General features: G+C 43.9%; 1 protein-coding gene across 5 annotated transcripts in view; it reads right to left on the minus strand.

The window, feature by feature from the left end:
• Window positions 1–827: 827 nt before the first annotated feature.
• ASAP1 (ArfGAP with SH3 domain, ankyrin repeat and PH domain 1) overlaps window positions 828–22,234 on the minus strand; it is a 354,817-nt gene continuing 333,410 nt past the window's right edge. For 4 of the 5 annotated variants that reach the window (XM_088457887.1, XM_088457888.1, XM_088457889.1 and 1 more), the window contains 8 exons: window positions 20,779–20,886; window positions 17,941–18,163; window positions 16,178–16,339; window positions 13,564–13,633; window positions 10,104–10,162; window positions 8,446–8,954; window positions 7,453–7,575; window positions 829–2,819 (listed from right to left, as the gene is read on the minus strand). In XM_088457887.1, the coding sequence (XP_088314013.1) occupies window positions 2,745–2,819; window positions 7,453–7,575; window positions 8,446–8,954; window positions 10,104–10,162; window positions 13,564–13,633; window positions 16,178–16,339; window positions 17,941–18,163; window positions 20,779–20,886 (1,329 nt within the window). In that variant the 3' untranslated portion in view covers window positions 829–2,744. Of the gene's footprint in view, window positions 2,820–7,452; window positions 7,576–8,445; window positions 8,955–10,103; window positions 10,163–13,563; window positions 13,634–16,177; window positions 16,340–17,940; window positions 18,164–20,778; window positions 20,887–22,234 lie in introns of all 5 variants that reach the window. The other variant, XM_088457891.1, reaches the window with a different exon arrangement.

A 22,234-nucleotide genomic window follows, 5' to 3' on the forward strand; every position in this document is an offset into this window, starting at 1 on the left:
CTTGCAATGCAATGCCCACCTGCAGCGTCTAAGATACGCCACTTGCTTACAAAGACGCAACCATCAGTCGCTCAACAGTCATCGAACTTGGAAATCACCCTATGGCGACTCAGAATAGCCGTCGTAACAGGGACCCCGAGCCTTTGCGACTGCGTACAGGATTGCAGTCGTGCGCTAGGAGATGCTTCACAAAATGGTCATGACACGCCTGCGTTTGAGTCACCCCCCCCCCCCCGCCCCATTGCCGCCCACAAGCACTTCCTTGCCTGTCAATTCACTTTGCAAAGAAATTCGCATGGCAACCGCCATCACGGCACATGCGCAGTGTGACTTACAGGTATTTACAGAAAAAATGGCATTGCGAATGTCTCTAAATCAGGCCCTAGGACCGTGCCCTGTTCTATATCGACTTAATATACTGAAGCCGAACAGATGCCTCAAATATAAATTTTAAAGTGTTTCAACTTTGAAATAAAATGTATTTTTTATAGTTTCAGGGCTGGAGCAGAGAACTCTGGTGAAATTATAACATTCAACGTTCAGTAAACAGTAATATGAAACTGTAAGAGTTTTAACCTAATATACAGAGCAGTAACATAATACACAGTGCAGCCAATACACTAATCAATACATGATACATACAAGAAATATCATTGGTATACAATTTCAATGGTAATAGTGGATCCAGGATTTCCTCCAAGATCCCATTAAAAAACTGAATTTTTTTTATACTGAAAGATTCCTTCTTTTATTATCGGTAATATATAAAACTCAAGCACCAGTGTAATCATTTGTATTTTATTATATTATAAATATAAAAATATTTATAATATATATATCTTGCAATATTTTCTCCCATTTTTTTTTTATCAGAGGCACATAGTATTCGGGCTTCAAAAAAATATCATAAAAAAAAAAATAATAAACAAATAAAAAAATAACAACAGTAGTTTTCTATTGTCGATGTCACTTTAAACATTTTTATTCATTTATAATATGGAATGATTAATAAAAATGAGCTTGTGACTTGCATTAAAATCAGTATATTGTACCATGTTGTTGAAACACTTTGCAGGGTAAACTCCGCAAACAAGTGATCTTAAGTCCTGGTCGTCTGACTTTCTTCAGGCGTGTCCGCCATGACAGCTATTGCGTATTGCTGAAATACTTGTAAATAAATAAAACCGTTTCTCCATGCAAAGTCTAATAGATTGGATTATGATTGGCTGTCTTATTAGAGCCACATTTTATATTCCATTATCGCACTGAAAACAGTTTGAAGTCTCAGACTGAGATAAAAAAAAAAAAAATGGGAAAATATAAATAAAATATTTCTACATGCAAAAAATGTGCCTAAAAAAAATAAAAACGATTTAAAAAAAATAATAGTACATAAAATTAGAATGAAATAATCAGAAGTGCACAGGAATGAAATACAAAAGGTAAGAGGACATTTAGCTGTCAATGTTTATGTTCTATTTGGTGACATTGGACAGCAAAAAATAATACAAATTCATGTAAACCGAGTGTGTTTCCATTTCACTGTTTGACGCGTATGTGTTATATTTATTTTGCATTTCTAACTAAACAAGTTACCACAAATAACAAACGTCTAAGATCCAGTACGTAACATGATCTGGGGGACTTGGCTGAAGGACCCTGCAACAGCCGGCGGAGGGGGTCTCCCCAACGTGGACTAGAGACCCCTCAAGCAGTGGATTGAAATACTTTCGTGTCGGATTCAATAAGCTTCTATTTAACAAACAATATACATTTCAACTTTGCATCTATGAATAACTTATGGTACAGTTTAAATAATACATTAAAAGAAAAAAAAAACCTAAACAGAAGAGTTATACAGAGGCGTACATATTTATTATCACGAGGCTTGCCGACTACGCCAGATGTGATCCATATTAGAAATAAGTAATACTGTCTATCTCAAATAAATCTTTCTAATGGAAAAATATTTTCCCCTCCGGTCCTCGCAGCTACAGAACAACTCGGCCTAAACAAAGTCTAGGACTAAAATTCTATTCCCGGCTTACACGCAGGATTCAAGTATTCTGGAATTGTTTCTGTGGTTGGAGTAATGCATGCATAATGTAAACAGACTAATATTGTTTAGCAGTCATTAGGTTAAATTCCGATGAAATGTCATTTATTTTTTTAATATATATATGTATATTATATATATATATGTATATACTTCAATAAAAGAAGCCTTTGGATAGAAATATATTTTCTTTTACTACTTGCAGCAAAGTAACAGCACGAGTGTTGCAGTAAGTTCAAATGAAAGAAATACAGAGCACAGAAAATACTTGACGATTTGTTAAAAACTATCCGGACCTTATTATATTTGTAATAAATACACAGCTTGGGTGCTTGGAGGTGGGATGGCGGATGGATCCGAGTCGCCGCGGGGTCCCATCGCCTATATCGTGGCCGATACTGAGACTGTAAAGCGAGGTGTGGCCAGGGACAGAGTGTGTAGTATATAGTGTTGGATAAGACGGTGCTGGCAGTACGGTAAGGGGCGAGAGCGGTGGACCCAAGCGGTTCTCTCAGCTTCTCCGGCTACTGTAATACTGGCAATGGCAGAATAACATCGCACATGTACAATACAGATAATGACAGTACTGGATGAAATGATATACAGACGTAGTACAGAATACACAGTAGTAAGCTGGCTAAGAAGCTCCGGCCCGGGCGGGCGATTTGCAACACTTCTAGTCCGTGTTCTATTCTGACAATATGTGGACGAATGACACCGGGAAGACGCCTTTCCTTTCTGGATATCCTTCGATGTGGCCAATCTGGAAGGAATATAGAAGAAACACATTCAGTACTCGCCAACTAACACATACTTTTGCTGTGAATAAAAGATATTTAGGCGGAGCATTATGAAACCTTCTCAAGCGGGCAAATGGAGGTGTTATCCATAGGAACCAATCAGATTCCAGCTATCGCTTATCTAGTAGTCTAGAAAATGATACCTAGAAGCAGATTGGTTGATAAAGGCATCACCTCTAATTCTCCCCCTACAAAAGTCCCTAAGTGGCCAGTAGTAAATTGCGTTTATCCCTTATTTAACATGAATCTGGGGTGATATTAGAACCTTAATTTACAACTGGTCCTTTGAAAAATATAAATTGGATTCTTATACGCGGCTTCATTGGCTTCAGCTGTGAGAAAACATTGGTCATACTGAGTCACCTGATGGTGACTCAGGATGACCGATGGTCACGCAGAGGGATCAGATGGCAGCGTCTCCGGATGCAGCATCGAATCACGGAGGCTGTCAGGAGTCGTCCATTTACACAAGACGCCTCCGGCGGCGTTAGCATCGCTGCTCCGTCCAAAGACGCAGGTTCTGTATTATTATTATCCTTTATTTATATGGTGCCACAAGTGTTCCGTAGCGCCGTACATAGAGCTAATAAGTAGACAAGAAACAAGTAACTTACAGTACATTACAGTGCAGGACAAGATTTATATACATTGCTGCAATAGCGATTAAAGCACTCACAATAAGTAGCAGGGAGTAAAGAGTAGAAGAAAATGTAAAGAGAAGCACATGAGGGAAGAGGTCCCTGCTCGTGAGAGCTTACATTCTAAAGGGGAGGGGCAGACAGCAGGCATGACACAGAAGGGGAAGATAGGGTGGAAAGAACATGAGGTGGGTGAGGATGAGTGCTAGAAGGCCATGATGAAGTAGTGGGTCTTGAGAGCCCGTTTGAAGATTTATAGAGAGGTGGAGAGTCTGATAGGGAGAGGGAGAGCATTCCAAAGGTAGGGAGCAGCACGGGCAAAATCTTGGATGCGGGAGTAGGAGGAAGTAATCAGTTGGCAGGAGAGGCGGCATGCATTTGTTGAGCGAAGTGGACGGGTGGGAGTGTGAAGGGAGAGAAGGATTTGGTGAGGGCTTTGTAGGCGAATGTAAGAACCTTGAATTGGCATCTGAAGGGGAAGAGGAGCCAGTGTAGGGCTTGAAGGAGAGGGTAAGCAGATGTAGAACGTCTGGAGAGGAAGATGAGCCGAGCAGCAGCATTGAGGACTGATTGTAGTGGAGAGAGGTGAGAGACTGGGAGGCCAGTTAGGAGAACATTACAGTTGTCCAATCTGTAGATGACCAGTGAGTGGATGAGTGTTTTAGTGGCATCCTGGGTGAGGAAGGGTCTAATTCTGGAGATATTTTTTAGGTGGAAACGGCAGGACTGCGAGAGGTGCTAAATGTATGGTTTAAAGGAGAGGGAGGAGTCTAGGATAACTCCAAGACAGCGCACTTTGGGGCTAGAGGAGATAGTTGTGCCATCAATAGATAATGAAATTGTGGGAAGTGATGTAGTGGAAGAGGGTGGGAAGATGATCAGCTCAGTCTTAGACATGTTAAGTTTAAGAAAGCGCTGGGACATCAATGAAGAGACAGCAGAGTGACAGTTGGAGATACGGGTAAGGAGCGAGGGGGAGAGCTCAGGGGTGGAAAGGTAAATTTGAGTATCATCAGCATAGACATGATATTGGAGGTCAAAGGAGTTAATGAGTTCCCCTAAAGAGGACGTATATAGGGAGAAAAGGAGAGGTCCAAGAACAGAACCTTGAGAAACACTACTGTTAGTGGAAGTGGGGGGGGAAGAGAAGTCATGGGAGGACACAGAGAAGGAACGATCAGAGAGGTAGGAGGACAGCCAGGCGAGGGCAGGGCCACGTAAACCGAGAGAGTAAAGAATTTGCAGGAGGAGAGGGTGATCTACAGTGTCAAATGCAGCAGAGCGGTCAAGGAGAATGAGCAGAGAGTAGTGGCCCTTGGATTTGGCAGCAAGGAGATCATTGCTGACTTTCGTGAGGGCAGTTTCAGTGGAGTGGAGAGAACAGAAGCCAGATTGAAATGAGTCAATAGAGGGAGTGGGAGGTAAGGAAGGTGGTGAGGCGGTTGTAGACAATACGCTCAAGGAGGTTGGAAGCAAAAGGGAGAAGAGAGATAAGTCGATAGTTGGAAAGTATGTTAGGATCAAGGGTAGGTTTTTTTAAGAATGGGGGAGACAAAGGCATGTTTGAATGCAGAAGGGACAGTGCCAGATGATTGGTGGAGATTAAGGAGGTACGCAAGATGGGAACAGGCAGAAGGAGACAGTTAACAGAGGAGATGGGAAGGGATAGGGTCAAGAGGGGAGGTGGAAGGAGGGGAGGACCGGATGAGGGCCATGACTTCCTCTCCAGAAACAGGGGAGAAGGATGTCAGAATTGGTGAGACAGCAGGGGAGGGGTGGTCAGGGAAAGGAGGGGGAGGAGTGCAGAGAGTCTTACGTATCCTCACGTATGGAGTCAATTTTAGATGTAAAGTAGGTGGCAAAGTCAAGGGCAGAGAGTGAGGAGGGAGGCGAGGAGGGGAAGGGCAGAGGAGGGAGTTGAAAGTGGTAAAGAGACGCCGGGGGTTTGAGGACTGGGAGGAGATGAGGTTCTTGAAATATGTTTGTTATTATAAATATTATTATTATTATCCTTTATTTATATGGCGCCACAAGTGTTCCGCAGCGCCTTCCGCAGAACTAATAAGTGAACAAGAAACAAGTAACTTACAGTACAGGACAAGGACACGACTTATATACATTGCTGCAATAGCGATTAAAGCACTCACAATAAGCAGCAGGGAGATGGCGGTCACGTGCTAGGTGCCCTTATGGGGAGTAAGGAGTAGAAGAAAATGTAAAGAGAAGCACATGAGGGAAGAGGTCCCTGCTCGTGAGAGCTTACATTCTAAAGGTGACCCATAGCACTTATTGCACTGTGAATGTAGCGTTTGGTTGCTGTAGTGACGATGTCCTAGCGAAATGTACTGTTTGTAAAATAATACTTTTATGTCTTCTAACATTCCTCTAGCGCTGAAACATTGGAATGCACCTCCCCTCTAGAAAGAGTAAAGCGCTATAGTCACATCCAGATAATAATTGTTTTGCGACCTATGATTGGTTGCTATGGACAACATCTCTTCTAAAACTCACTTCTAAAAACTCTCACTTTAGTAAATTTACCCCTAGGAGTCATAACCTGAATGTAAAGAGTTAGAACTATCCCTTCGGGGTGGCTTGTGTTTAGCCCCGGGCTCCAGTATGTGGTATGGCGATCTGGCAGTAATGTGATGCAGATGCACTCTAAGCTAATAATAGCAATGAGTAGCAGACAAAATGCTTATCAGACAAATACGGATAATAATAACAATTTGAGATCTAATTAGGAAAATATCAAATTGCTAAACTGACAATATAATGTAGGCAGTAATAAGATGTCATGCACTACTTAAACTAAGAATAAACAGTGCTGCAAGTGAAATCAGGTAATCTACACTAACCACAGCCAAGTGCTCAGAAATAACAAGACATAACAGGCACAATTGTCTCAACAACCAACACCAATAGGTGAGGAAGGGGACTAGAGAAAAACCTGGCACCACAATAGTGAGGTAAAGGGGAGGCAGGAGATCCTCTCTCCCTGCAGGCAGCTCAGTGCTGTAAGACGGCTGCTCAGCTTCTGGGAGTGGGAGGAGAGGGGAGTCTTTTGTGGGGAACCCAGGAACAGGAACCAGCCACTGAAAGGGTTTTGGAGAGAATACGGGAAGGTTCCTCCTCCTTCTGGCCAACTCCAGGGACTTGCCACCTAATAATGGCACCCCCATTATAGAACCTGGTAGCCTAGCGGTAACACAGACAAGACTGTGTACCTGCTGCTAGTACCGGCGGCGGCTGCCTACCCCTCCGGCGGTGTTTGTCGCTGTGAGCCCGGCTCTCCGCCTAGGGGCCTATTTATCAATGAGTTTTATCATTCACTACGAGTGATAAAATCCGTTGTGTATGATAAATGGAGCTCCAGCCAATCAGCTCCCAACTGTCATTTTTCAAACAGGTGACTGTTGGGAGCTGATTGGCTGGAGCACCGTTGTGAATGATAAAACACTTTGATAAATAAGATTCCCAGTAAGGAGCCGCTTACTTGCCCCTGTGTCTGGCCCTGGCTGCTCCCTTGTGCTGAGAAGGTGGCTGGTGATACTGACATCGTTGTCAGCGCACCGGCCGCCAGAGGGGTGGTGGAGCGGTCAGTGGTAGCATGAATTTAAGAGGGGCTTCGGTGCAGCCCAAAAAGAGTGCCAGCTTCCTAAAGGCACCAACAAAGACTGGCTTTCCAGCATTCAAGGGAGGAGGAGCCTGTGCTGCCTGCAAAGACGTTAACTCCTTGGTGCCCAGGCTCCTGCAGCTCACCCTATACCCAGGGTCCTAGTGTTCCCCATTGGTTGAAAGAAAAATATATATTACTCTCGTCCTCCACAACCAAGCTGTTGTGGCAGAGAAGCACCCAACGTCCTGGCATTCTCCACAGCACCTCTCAGCCCTTACAGATAGGCCGCAGAGGGAAGACCTTTATACATGTACTATACATACGTAAGCCGATACTCACCCACCACTCCTGGTCCTCTTCACCTGTTACTACGATCACCTCTCCCTCAACAAATGTCAGCTCGTCGTCATTGTCCGCCTGGCAATCGTATATCGTCTTCACTCTCTTCAGCTTGACCTTTCCCTAATCAAAATATTAGAAACAATGAACAGAAAATAGATACAGGATACTCTAAGGATGCAGTAATCTGTAAGTAAGTAATTTGCCGCAATAACATCTATAGGATGGATTTTAAAGACTCTTTAATGTCTGTACACTCGGGAATATGTAAGTATTCTTCAATTTTACCGCTGAGAGCCAAATGCTGCTGCAGTGTGCAAGTAATCACACTTAATAAGTGCGGGCGGTCTTGTACAACACATTTAATTCACCCATTTACCATACTATTATAATACATATAATTATTTTCCAAAACAAGAAAAAGACATGCAGAGTAGGTGCTTCTCCCCCTTATTGGAGGTTCATGTGCCTATTTCTATACAACAAGATGGCAGCTGCCATGGGGTGGCTGCTGTAATGCTCCAGATGCTAAAATCCAATTTGGTGTTGTGAGACAAGATACTTAAATGAACGTCTAGCCGTGGAAATTGCACATTTGTGGGAAGAAGTACTGGGTTTGTGGTTTAGCAGGTGGCCGCAGTATTTACTCCCACAACAACATTGGTGCCAGAGGTGGGATGTCGGCTATTTCTTCCAGTCAGATGACTCTGCAACATCTGCGCATCATGCAAAATACACATTTATATTAATCATTACACTATAAAATGTGACATGAAATAAAGATAGAACTAGTATGGCCTTATCCATAGCTAAGGATGCAACTAAATTACCCCAATGTCACCATAGTAGGAGATGTGTGAGGTGCTGCCATTAAAATGCATTGCTCGATTTATGCTAACTATAAAAAAGGGTACATGATCACTTAGATCTAGTCAAGTTGCCACTCAGCAACCTGTAGTCTACATTGCCACTATATGGTGGCAAATCACTTACGGTGTTGATCTTCCGAGGAAGCGGCACAGGCGTTTCTGGAAGAGGAGGAGGACCATCACTGGTAGCGTCTGACGTCTGTTTCTGGACAGGCGTATGGTCAGCTGCCTGCGAGTTCTGGATCACCTCTGCCGGCTGAGCATTCTGGTTAGCCTCTGGGGTATGAGGCTTGGCAACTGCTTCCGTGACGGGTGCCTTAGGCAACATGTCACCCAGGACGGGTTTTGGTGGAAGATCTTTGAGCTGCGGCTTCGGAGGTAGGTCTCCCAGCTGTGGTTTTGGTGGCAGGTCTCCTAGCTGAGGTTTAGGAGGCAATTCTCCCGGCTTCGGGGGCAGATCTCCGATGTGCGGCTTCTGTGTAAATTCAGAAGGCTGCGGTTTCGGGGGAAGATCGGCGAGCTGCGGTTTCTGAGGCAAGTCTACTGCTTGTGGCAATTTCTGGAAAATGTCTGGTTGCTGGTTGTATTTGTCCATCGAGAGATGATGCGTTGTGTCTATTTTTCGAAGTGCCACTTCAATGAGATGCAAAAAGACAGCGTTATACATGGTAGGGATTACAGCGGTTTCAGACAAATCGGTCTTCTCACGACAATGTCATATAATTTTACCGGCATGACTAATCTTCCATTACCTGACATCAAAAAGTGCTAAACTATGGTCACTGCATTTTAATAAACATTTATAGACGAGTTTCCATGGACATCTATTGAATTGAGACTTACAGCATATACACCCCTATATGCGGGAGACATACAGCCATGTCCTTATTAGTCTATCCTCTGTGCGTTACGAGTCGCAATCCACCCGCCACCTCCCGTGTGATTCGGCCGGCTGCAGGCGTGTTTTTTGAAGTGCGAAAAGACGATCGGCATGGTAAATATACAAGGAACTAGAGGCGACTAGAAGGGTTGTTTATCGCGACTGCAGCAACAGCAACGGATGACACATCTATGATTTAAGACCTTCAATACGGGAGATTTAACTGTACACAACAGCCTCCACTTATTTTCTATAATGTGATTGATAAAAGCTCAAAGCTGATTGGTTGCTATGGTCAACTTCTCCACTCTTCAAAAGTTTTAATACATTTCCCCTATATAACACACACGTGTGTATACGAGTACTGATGAATACCATACTGTATGTAGGCTCTGTAAAGTTTGGTTGCTATGTCGGCTATCGCACAGCAACCTTAGTGATGCCTGAGATCTAGGGCCAGGGACATATTCTTCTTTTAAAAAAGATGCCCATCCGGACGGCTCTGCAAAAACTGCATAGGTCTTAGTACACAGGACCACATCCAAAAACCCGTGGTACGGTCTCCTGAGGCATCAGGGAGACAAACTGTCATGGCGATACCCAAGACAGAAACACGCTGCTAAGCACTGGCAAATGACATCCTATAGCATTCATTTTAGGGCATTTTTTTTTTTTTTTTTAAATTGCATTCTGGGCGGTTTCTTGCGATATTTTTGAATTAGTGCGGATAGATAAAATCGATTTAAATCCTCCTTTTTCTATTGCCTGTCCCCTTCGCCATAGTTCCTCGCTATATGAAACGCTGCATAAGAATATATTTCAAGTTGTGATCTAGATTATGGAGAAAATCTAAAAAAAAACAAAACAAAAAACAAACAAACAAAAAAAAATCTAGGACTTACCTTTTTGAGGTAGTTTCGGCAAAACTCTGGGTCCTAATGTAGACTTTGTAGTTCCTGTGCTACATAGTGAAGAGAAAAAAAAAAAAAGCAACACAATTATTTAAACTTCTAATATATTGTACAATTTCCCAACTGCAACCAATGATGAGGATGAATTTACCATTACCCATCGGTGATGTAATAATAGTCTGCAATAATGCGTGTGCGCCAGGAAGGGGAGGGGCTAAAAAGCGGGCGGAACTTGTCAGTACGTTACTGGAGCTTGCGCTATTACAGGCACAAGACCGACCACTGACCAGACCTGCTGGCTGCAAAACATTCACAGCAACTGGCAGCACAGCACGTATAAATGTTGGGCTCTTTGCCATCTTCTCTGCAGGCACCATATTTGTGGTGAATGTGCCCGAAATGTGGCGCCAGTGGTCTTTACTCAAGTGCCTGTGTGCGCAGTACACCCTGCACCCATTGTAGACACGCTGTACGATCTGTGGCCTACATATAACCACACATCACTGGCCTTACCTGGGGCACTGGTGAGTGGGCAAAAGAAACGGCTGCCTGGTTTACAAAGCTTCCTGCCGTCTGATAAGTGTGCACAATGGTGCAGTTATTAACAGGGTTTAAGGTCCGGCTTCACTGAAATATACTATCAGACTGGGCGATTGTTTGGGCCAGCAATCTGCTGGGTGGGCTGCATCATGGACGGGCACCTTAATTTTGTCCAGTAGGGTACCTGCTGTCAGCGTATAGTTTATAAAAAAGCTGGTGGGACAACAGGGTTTAGTGGCTGTGGCACTAAGGACATGCCGGAGAGCACATAAGACTCTGGAATGGGAATCTGGTGAATAAAAAGTTGTAGAAGACCCTGTAAGATATGGCAGCGGGAGTGAGGCAACCTCATTCCAGTCCATTAAGGATTGCCAAAGGAGATGACAAGACCTTCATGTTCTCAATGGTGTGAGAGGTCCCCAAAGTGACGTATGGCATATACTGTACATTCATTAGGAACCTCTGGAAAGTGGTTATCTTTTAACTTAGATGCTCAACAAATACAACTGTAGGAATATAGATGATATCAATCATTCAGACAGAATATGAATGGCGAGCGGCAAGATTTAATTGTACATTTACCACAAGTAAATTAATGATAATGTTGTAGCACAAGTTGCTTGAGATCTAAATGTTCTCATTTACAGGTTAGAAATTATGTCTCATAGAAAGTTATATGTTTTGACCCTTAAAGTGCACCATGCCCCCTATCAATTCACTAACAAGGAAGGTCCCCCCTGCTGTGTCCTCATGTCTGCATTATGTCTACCTCATATGTCCATGTCTTACAGATGTGTCCTCACACACTTAACCTCAATACATCATGCGGCGCGAGGTACCTGCCGCGAGTGAGCCGTGCCGCGCCAACGTAGCATCTTTATAGCCCAAATATGCATCTTAGACACAATAGGATGCGTCGGACCGTTTCACTGCACTTATTTATTTATTATGCAACACTTGTATATCTGTGTGTGACTGAGTCTGTATACAAGGCGCAACAGAACTTGGGGCCTCATTCAGAGGCGGTCGGAGGATGCAAGCGGTCGCTCAGAAACTGGGCGGCCACTTGCATCCTGACCACCCGCCTCTGTTGCGGTCGTTAGGCTGTGGGTTAACACCCACAGCTCCAACGACCGCTTGGCTGATGGTCGCGATGGTCAGAGACCATTGCGACCATCGGGGCTTACGACGAGACCCTAGGGTAGAGTCTCACTTGTCGTAAGCCCCGGAGAGCTTCTGGCTCTGTCAGAGCCGGAAGCTCTCCACTGACATCACTAGTGATGTCAGTGGGGCCTCCCCCAAACGGCAGGCGTTCCCATGGGAACGCCTCCGTTTGGGCTGCCACCCCCCCCGGCCCGCCTTCCAAACGGGGCGAGCTGTCAATCAACATCGACAGCTCGCCCCCTTTGGAAAGAGACCCGCTACGACCAGCGCTGTCGGTCGTAGCGGGTCTCACGCATGCGCACTGGCAAAACATCGAGGCGGCCGTAGACCGTACGGCCGCCTCTGAATAAGGTCTTTGGTGTGGGAGCAAAGTCGTGGCCGATGCATCGTAGCACTTTGCATATAGATTCAGACTCCGTCGCACACATATCAAATTAATCAGTGCGGTCTCACAAAGCGGTTTTGTCGCATCACATTGCGACTATGGGGGGTATTCAATATCGGAGGTTTTGCTGGGATAAAGTATCGGGCGCGCGCCCGCTTTATCCCCGTATTCAATTTGAAATCAACGAAAACGGGAGCCGGCGGAAAGGTGAGTATCGCCCCAAAACGGGAATTGTCAGGAAATATTCCAGGGACCCCCCTAAAGATGTCTAGACATGGGGGATCACTATGGGTACCCCCAATTTTACCTGCTGAAGGAAGTCGGGGTTTCTAATAGCCGTGGCAGGTGCATATTTGTGGCTATGAAGAAGGGGTGAAGGAAAGCACTTAGGAATAGTTATTTTAAAAAAAAAAAAATATCAAATTCGGGGTACATGAAAATGGGGCGGCAAGCATTTTTTTAAGTCCCTAAAATGATTTTTAAAAATTCTGCAAAAATGCACCTACCGCTACTCTCGCAATGAAGAAAACAACTTCCGCATACTTGGGGACCCCTCTGAATTTAATTTGGCTATTTTAGAAGTGTGTTCCCTAATTATTTATTTTTTTACACCCAAAATGAAAGTACATTTTTTGGGGTGTCCATTTTTTTTTTTACTTTTTTTTTTACAGTGTTTATTCTTGAATGACATTCCCAGGGGTGCAGGCTATTTTTTATTTTTTTAAGCCTGCACCCCTAAGCCCCACCCAATTCTGCACTTTTTTTTCGCCATGTAAAACATGGTGAAAAGTTATCCCCGTTTTTTTCACAAAGACTTTTCGCACCGGCGAAAAGTCTTTGTAATCGAATACGGGGATAATTAAAACATGCGAAAAATGACGTCATATCGCCGATTTCGACTTTTCGCTGCCTAATTGAATACTGCCCTAAGACGCATTTTCCGTTGAAAAAGACGCTTGGCGCAAATAGAGTCACATTGGACCTGGCGCTCTAAGAAGGGCTGTTTGGCGTGACTGCGCCAATAGTGTATGAGAACACATCTGTAGGTGGTCTCTCTTCCCCTCGCTGTCTGGCACTGCGGGGGGCACTAGAAAGGCTGGACCCCTATATGTCCCTTCTTTCAAATTCCACTCCACGTGGATGAGAAATAGAAGTGAAATAAATGGCTGAACCTTATGCAGCTATGCATTTAATTCATGTGACCACTATCAATATGATCCCTACTTCATTCCCTGTTTCCTGACGTCTACGTTGCTTGTGGAATGGAATGTTAACGTTAAATACAAGTAAAGTTTTATTGACAATTAAAGCACCTCCCCCGACCGTAGCACACATGTCACCGCCTGCTCCCAGTACACTCACCTGGCGGAGTGAGACAGTCTTTCAAACTTATTCAGAGTTTTATCTGCTGGGCTGGGGCCTGTGTCATTACCTGGTGGGAAACAAATGTCGGCTGTAATCGGTCATTCACAAGATCCCTTTAAATCACTTTGATGCTGGACGTCATTTAATATCAAAGAAGAAAAGAAATCAAACTCTTCAATAGAGCAGATACAATGAAAAGGAAGCAAAAAGATAAAAGGACAGATAAACAAACACCTGCGGCCTGTTCACTATAAAGTTATAAAATCGCAGCTGCATCTTCAAAAGAATGTTATACTGAATCGTGACTTGTTTTACTGGTAAATGATTGTATGTACTGTACTGGTCTTGCTGATTAGGAATCTATGATCCCCAGTTTACCATTATACTAGAAGGACACTAGAGGGGCTGTTCTATTGGCAGTATAAACTGGAGTGCCAAAAGTCATGGGATAGCAGTATGTAAAATTAATGGTGTCACCGTACTGTGACATCTTGGAAATGCTCAGACCTCCGGCTAGTCTGTGAATGGCAAGGTGACGTCAATTATCAGAGTTCGAACTGAGCATGATAGTGGGTGCCCGACGAATGGGACATTCCATTTCCGAAGTTGTGTAGACATTCTATAGTGTCATGTGTATACTGTGAAAAAATTGGGAGGGAATTACCACCCACTGTGGACAGCGCAGTGGCCGACCACGGATACTTATTGACTGTGTCCAGCGTAATTGTTTGTGTTAACAGACAAGCTCAAATCTGGCACAAATCACATCCACATTCAATGCAGGAGGTACCAGACGCATAACCAGCAGGTCAGTGCAGCGTTCTTTAGTTTCCATGGGATATGGGAGCAGAAGACCCACCAGAGTGTCCCTGTTGACTATGACACCTGGCACAGTGCCTCACCTGGGCTTGTGACGTCACTAATTGGACCCTGGTGAACTGGAAACGTGGCGTGGTCCGATGAGTCACAGTTCCAGTTGTTTTGGGCTCATGGTAGGGTCGGGTTTGGTGCAGACCCCATGAGGTCATGGACTCTAGTTGTCAACAAGGCACCGTGCAGGCTTGCGTTGGTTCCATAATGGCGTGAGGTGTGTTCATGTGACATGGGTTGGGTCCGCCTGTACACGTCATTGACCGGTAACCGCTATGTTACATTGCCTGATGACCATTTGCAGCCCTTCATGGATTTCATGTATCCCCACAATGATGGACTATTCCAGCAGGCTAATGCACCGTCATCGGTCCCAAGTTGTCCAGAATTGATACGAGGAAGAGTTCCGATTCCTGACATGAACCCAATCGAGCATTTATGGGACGTGGAGGAGAGGTCCATTCACACCCAATATCCTGCACCTACAAATATCAGGGAGCTGTGGGAAGCTATCCAGATGGCATGGGTCACCATCTCTCCAGAGGTCTAGCGTCCATTTGTGGAATCGATGCCAGGTTGAGTTGTTGAACTTCTTCGGGCTAGAGGGGGTCCTATGCGATACAAGGCATCTACCCCATGACTTTTGGCACATCAGTGTAATAGGTATAAGAACAAAAAAACCCCCACTATTTTATTAAAAAATATATCTATGTAGGGGACTGTAGTGTGTGATGTATTACAGAACACTTTAGCCCTTTCGAGTCTATTCACACTATTTATAAATTTGCTGACTGCGAACATTAAGCACTCAAACACTAAGTGCACCCAGAATCTCCTCCTGACAAGGCCAGCATAAGCTCCTTCACGTACGGTAACAACGGGAGTCTATGATCTGTCTTGTAAACTGCACATCTCCAGTTAGACGTGCATTTTTGCCTGATCTCCTTGTAAAGTGTCTGTGAAAAATACAGCTTAAATGGACAGGTTTTATCCATCAAAGCGATTTACAATACAGTAAATGTGCAATAAAACCCCTAATTTAAACTTGGGCACACAATTGCTTTCACTCCTCAAGGTCTCGTCCATCCCCCCCCCCACCTCTGTAGATCCTATAGCCGCTGCACGGTGGAGGGGGAATGAATGTATTACACTCAAACCACAGCTATGTATTTCACAGATTGGAAACGTTGGGATGTTGCATTAACAGAGACAGCACAGAACTCTGGCACATACAGGAGAGGAGAAACCGGAATGAATAAATAATACAGACCCCCGTAAAGAGAATAATATAAACCCCACAGCAGAAAGGGGATAAAGCAGCTCCAAGATGTGCACCCGTCTGATTAGACGAGGTGGGTCGGACCTCGTATTACTACTTAAGCAATAAATGCAGGTCATAAATAATTTGGGGATTTTGTTTGGCAAAATATTAATTGTGCCATGTAAAGCGGGATTGCGATAGACCCAAGAGTCTGGTGCTTCCAGACTGTATACAGGTAGCAGGCAGGGCGAGCGACAAGCGTTCATACAGCATACACTCAGCGCGCACGCTGCCGGCTACGTCTCGTCTATGTGACGATATACAGGTGCACGTTATCCGTTGGCTGTACAGGAGCAGAAATCCCAGCAGGAAGGAAGAGTGACAGGTAGGCCCCCCGCACGCAGAGGGGGTTGGGGACAGAAGTAGAGCTGAGATCAGAGACACAAAGCCCAGACCAATCACGTTGGTTTCACAACTCACCCCAGGGTATCGAGCCCCTGCCATGAGGTAGTGGGCTTGGCGGATCGGAGAGGGTTCGTTTGTGTCCAGGGGGTGGGGGAGGTGCTTTCTTCTTGGATAATGTGGAGCTGCCACTGGGGGTTTGGGCATTTAATGAGAGGTTGGAAGAAGGGCCGGATAAAGCTAGAAAAGCACACAAAGACCAATGAGGGGCGAGCCGCACACCGGCCTCTGCATTACCCAGCGCCCAGTCGGCGAAATCTGGTGTTTAATGTTCACCATTTCGCTCCATTTACTGACAATACCCAATAAATGCTTAATATCCGTATAAACTGAATGCAAATCAGAGACATATAGCTATCAGTTAGGAGATACATGTGAGTATACAAAGCTATGAGCACACGGCACTACTTTCTTTTTAAACTAATAGAATGATCATTGAGTTGGCTCCTCCCTCTCATTTACATAACGTGCCAGAGGCATTAGCAGATGGGCTACAAAACACTAATATGTAGTTAAAACTGTAAGTATCTAAAAAGTAAAAAAAAAAAATAGAAGCCCATTAGGATATCTATAATATAAAGAACGTTGCATTTATAGCACCACGCCCAATATCACACCAGATTCCGCCTGTGTTGAAGCAAGCGGTATATATGGTGCTTTGCTCACGGTGACTGGTGTTACTGATGTCTAAAGAACAAATAAAATCCCATCTGTTTTCATTTCTTAATACAGAGTTTCATGGATGCCATACGTGCCCCCCTCTTGCTCAACAGCCTTCAGTTTTCCTCATCACCTACGCGTAGCGTGAGCAGCCATATTGTGCTGTAGGCCTCAGTAATGACCACATTCTTGGTGAACCAGTAAATGGCAACAACGTAAGAACGTACAAAATGGCTGCCAGTTCATGTATAAACCACAACATGGCAGCCTCCGCTACCTGCAGCTGACAGGAAAACAGAAAGGTTACCCAATTACATTAGATCAGATAATCTCTCTCGAGATTTGGAGTCTGGGTTCTAACATATATAAAATAACTATCTCTATGAGATGATGCTGTTCACAAGTTCTTTTGCACTTCATAAATATCACTGGTAAAAAAATAAAAAATAGCACAGTGGTTAAAAAAATAAAAAATAGCACAGTGGTTAAAAAAATAAAAAATAGCACAGTGGTTAAAAAAATAAAAAAAACAATAAAAAAAATGAACAAAGTGACTGTTATAATTGGTTTTGACAATACTAAACATTATTATTATTATTATTATTAAAGTAATGGAGTTAAGGTGCATACACACACAACGATATTTTATACCAACGATTTTCTGAATGATTTTCTGAACGATTATCTGTCAGATTTTTTAAAGTGTAATGAACGATTTTTGCATATTAACTTAATGAAAATCGTTGCGTTGGCCAGTCTGGCTGAACTACAAACTACAAATGTGAACGCGCATGAACGATAATCGTTCATCGTTTTCACTCAGAAAGTTAAAGATTTTTTCAACGATTGAACGATATCGTTAACAATAATTGTTCAAAAAAATCGTTGTGTGTGTGTATGCACCTTTAGGGTATGGTGTTTTCTATAAGAAAGAATATTAAGTTATGTAAAAACTATTATAAAAATAATAATAAAAGTACATTTGGCTTTTGCAATCTCAGTTAATATATTTATTTTCCTTATAAAACCACCTGGAACTAATACTTATCCTATTCAGGACGCTACTCATAAGCCCCAATATATATATATATTTATTATTAATCAGACTCGGCAGAACATACCCTTGCCTGTGTTCCTCGGGGGGAGCGGTGGGGCGTCCGCTAAGGGCGACGTTGGTAAGTCAGTGCTGGTGGACATGAAGTTAGTGAAGGCTCCGTAAGACAGTCTCTGCTTATCCCGTGGAGTGCTGAATCCGGGCAGCGACAGCTTGTCTTGCGGAGAAATACTGGAAGAATGGCAGAAGCTTTGGGGTCTCGGAGAACGTTCCTTCTTGATGGGACTTGGCTTTTGGGAGGAGAAACAGGAATGGGATTGGTCAGTCAGACGCACGGGTAACTGTACATGATCACAGGAGTACAATTTGTCATCCTATATTCCATGGGTTGGGTAAAAATCTCCAACAGGTGTAAAGTGAAGGACAAAATGAACTGATTAATCATTATACAAAATGGCTCCTACTTCACCTCAGCCATTTATAGCGATAACCAAACCAGAAATCATTCCTGGTATTCAAAGATCCAATACGCTGTTCCCTGAATGAACGGTGATAGCAATCCTAAATGCTTACACTAGAAATCTGCCAGCAGGTGGTCATCAAGTTATGGCAATACAGACCACACTTATTTTATATTTGGCTATGCCAGTTCATTCGGCAGCGTGGTAGAAACTAACCAGATATGGTGATAACTCACCGGGCATATGGTTTGGTGGAACTCCAGAGTGGGATGTTTTTGTACTTTGGCAGATAAACCAAAGTTGTACAATACGAAATGGCGCTGTACAGTGTGAAACGGCGCTCTTCAATGTGGAACGGAGCTGTACAATGTGAAAAGGCGCTGTACAATGTGAAATGGCGCTGTACAATGTGAAACGGCGCTGTACAATGTGGAACGGCGCTGTACAATGTGAAATGGCGCTGTACAATGTGAAATGGCGCTCTTCAATGTGAAATGGTGCTGTACAATGTGAAAACAACATGAAAATGGACAGACAAATGTTTTATTGCTGTGTTGTTATTATTGTAACACAATAAAGGCTATTCGCTCATCACAGTTTAGTCTTATTAATTTGTCTATCACATACTACAGCGCCATATTCTCTGTGACGGCAACTTTTTTGCATTAAAAGTTTTTTTTTCCCCTCCGCAAAACCCTGCTTCCCACATCATAATTAGTCTCCCTACCAAAATTGGTGACATTCTGGTTGTTAGATCGAGCTACAGGCAGCTCTGAAAAGATGAAGATTAATTATGGCTACTCTGTACAATATGAATTCGTTGAATAAACTACTGTAGCTAATACACACAACAAAAATACTGCACCTTACCCAATATAATATATACTGACTTTCTTCAGTAATTTATCTTGCTACATAAACTTAAGTAATGTCAGAGTGTTGTCTTTTCATTAAATACGCTTCCATTCTGTGTAGGATCGATCAAAGCCGCATTCAAAATAGTATTGTTTTATTTTTTAAAAGTGCATACGCTGGGCACCACTAGTATGTAGTCGTGTGTGTCTCCTACAGAGAGGACACTTCTAGATTAGGGGCCAGTGCCATGGGGTGGCACTCGAGGATATTTGCCTGGCACCAGTGGGGTCAGTCCCTCTCTTGCAAGACATGTAGTGATTCCGCTCCCCGTCCCACGTTACCTCCTGGCCTCATAGAGGATAACTTTTATGGAGCACAAGACCCTATACCAAACCGAAAGACCCAAGTGTGGCCTGCATACCCAACAAAGCCTGGGCCTCTGGTGAGTGAGCCCTGCCACATGTAACCCTGCTCATAGTGGAATAACAGTGCAAAGCTCTGAGGCATGCCTCCATCTCCAGACTACAAATCATCAACATAACCTGAGCAAACTAAGGACCTGATTCAGACCCGGTCTCTAAGATGCGTTTGCTCGTAGCTGGCTGATGTTCGCATTCTGTGCATGCGTATGATCGCAGTAAGCGTGCGCGAACCAGTGCTAAAGATCGGGAAGCGATCGCTCGTTGCGCATAGACTGCCCAGCAGAGAGAGTGACAGGAGAAGCCATTTGTGGGTGGTGATAGGGGCTGGCTGCTAGGAATGGTGGAGTGGACATGAGAAAGTAGGCGTGCCTGAGCGTCTCAACGCCATTTCAGAGGCGTGCATAATTAACAGGCAGCGTCATTGTACACGTCACTTGGTTGTATTTCATGCTGAAGTGATCGCAGTGCTTGAGGTAGGGTATAGTCAACCTCAAGCGCTGTGTTCGCTTCCGATGGACGGTTGCATGCACTTCCTGCATACACTAAGCGATCGCACGCCAAGACATAGTGGGCGTGCTTATGCCTTGCTGTGCGATCGCCTGCCGTGCCGTCACTTAGCCGAATTTGCATACGCTGGGTGCGAGCGTATGCATCTAGCGACCGGGTCTGAATCGGGCCCTTACTTCCAAAAGGGAAGCCTCTGACATAATTAGCACTCATCCATTACTGTTGTGAATACTGTAAAGCTGGTGGCACTCAGGAAACATTTTTGGCTTGTAATGTTAAACATCTGGCACCTATAGACAAATATTGCCTACCCCGGTTGTAGATAATTACTGAAATCTTTTTCTAGGTTATATAGTTTTGGGGGTGGTCTATGCACAACGTGGTGATCATTAAGGTCGGGAGTTAGTCCGTCTGTATTGATAAATATTTCCAGAGACGGTGTTTCTTATTACAATTTTTTTTTTTTTTCATTTATATTTGATTTTTTTTTAATTTTCTTTTTTATTTTATTATATATGTCAGAAGGACAAACAGCAATAATCTTTTTGTAGGTTGCCATTACTCCCCATAATGCCTAAATCTTCCTGCAGAGTAACTAAGTGACATAAGAACACACTGTACATACATAAACATCTCGGGTCTGCGCGTGTAGGTTTTTACCTTATCATCTAAGTCATCGTCGCTCTCGTCAATCTCTTCCAGCCGGAGGTTCCAGTCATACTCCACGTGGATGTGCGGGTTCAGCTTGTCGGCCATGGACTGAGAAAGCTTATGAATACATAAAACACCACACAGTTTTATTTTTTATGTGGTGATTCAGTGAGACAAGCCCTGTAATATACATTATCATAATATAGATGAAAAGGTGTCCTGTGCTGTAGGTAAGAATTACAGTAGAGAAACCATCAGCCTGTGGCCCGGACCATATTGGGCCACAGGCTGGTGTGCCTGATGTCAGGTGACGGGACCCTAATATTCCTGTATATTACATGTATTGGCATGTAGCCACATGCGGGCTGGGGTCCTTTGCACTGGTCCTAAAACATGGCAGGTAACGGATTCCTCCATTTTGGTGGTGTTTTATTTCTTATGTTTGGGGCTATTAGGTATATTACAGGTGATAACTGTGATAATAACAAGTGTACAGGTAGCCCATAAAAAAGGTGCAAAGGTACCAAAATGGCCGTCGGCCATGTCTGAGCTCACTTATGATGGAATGACGAAAGCCTTTTCATCACTGTGCTGTATTGATTAAGTAAATGTCCTTATGGTGATTTTCTGCAATAAATTTTGGAACGCTGGTTCCTAATTATTTTTCACTGGTAATGAATGACCTATAATAATGATCTACCTGGCACTCAGTCCATGTTGGACAACACTGTTGGTGTTTTGGTTAGTATTACTTGCACACAGCCCCGAGGTCTGACTAAAGCACTTTGCGTTTGGAGTTTGTATGTGCTCCCCAATGCTTGCGTGGTGCTACGGTTTTCCTCCCACACTCCAAAAACATACTGGTAGGCTGATTAGCTTGTGATAAAAAAAAAAATTAACCCTGGTGTGTGTGTACATATGATAAGAAATACGGGGGGTAGATGTACTAAGTCTTAAAGAAAGATAAAGTGCCAACCAATCAGCTCCTTCCTGTCATTTTTCAAACACAGTCTGTAACATGACAGGCAGGAGCTGGTTGGTTGGTACTTTACCACTCTCCAAGGCTTAGTACATCAACCCCATAGATTGTAAGCTCCACTGGGGCAGGGACTGATGCGAATGACTGAAACACTCTCTGTAGAGCGCTGCGTAATATGTGTGTGCTACAGTATATAAATAGCTATTATACATACGTACATAGGTACGGGCACACACACTGTGGAAGCTTAGTAAACACAATCACTGGCCCTGATTCAGAGCCGGACGCTCTGACCAGAGCGCTCGCTCTGAATCAGGGCCCTCCTCCATTAAAATGGAGCGTCCTCCTGGACGCTCGTATAGCTGTGGGTCACCACCCACAGCATATACGAGCGTCCAACAAGATGGTCGCGATGATCTTGACCATCGCGACCATCGGACTTGCGAGTGAAACCCTGTGGTCGGGTTTCTCAACCACAAGCCCACA

Source organism: Taudactylus pleione, unplaced genomic scaffold (assembly GCF_031769625.1).
Source record: "Taudactylus pleione unplaced genomic scaffold, aTauple2 ptg000791l, whole genome shotgun sequence".
NCBI lineage: Eukaryota > Metazoa > Chordata > Amphibia > Anura > Myobatrachidae > Taudactylus > Taudactylus pleione.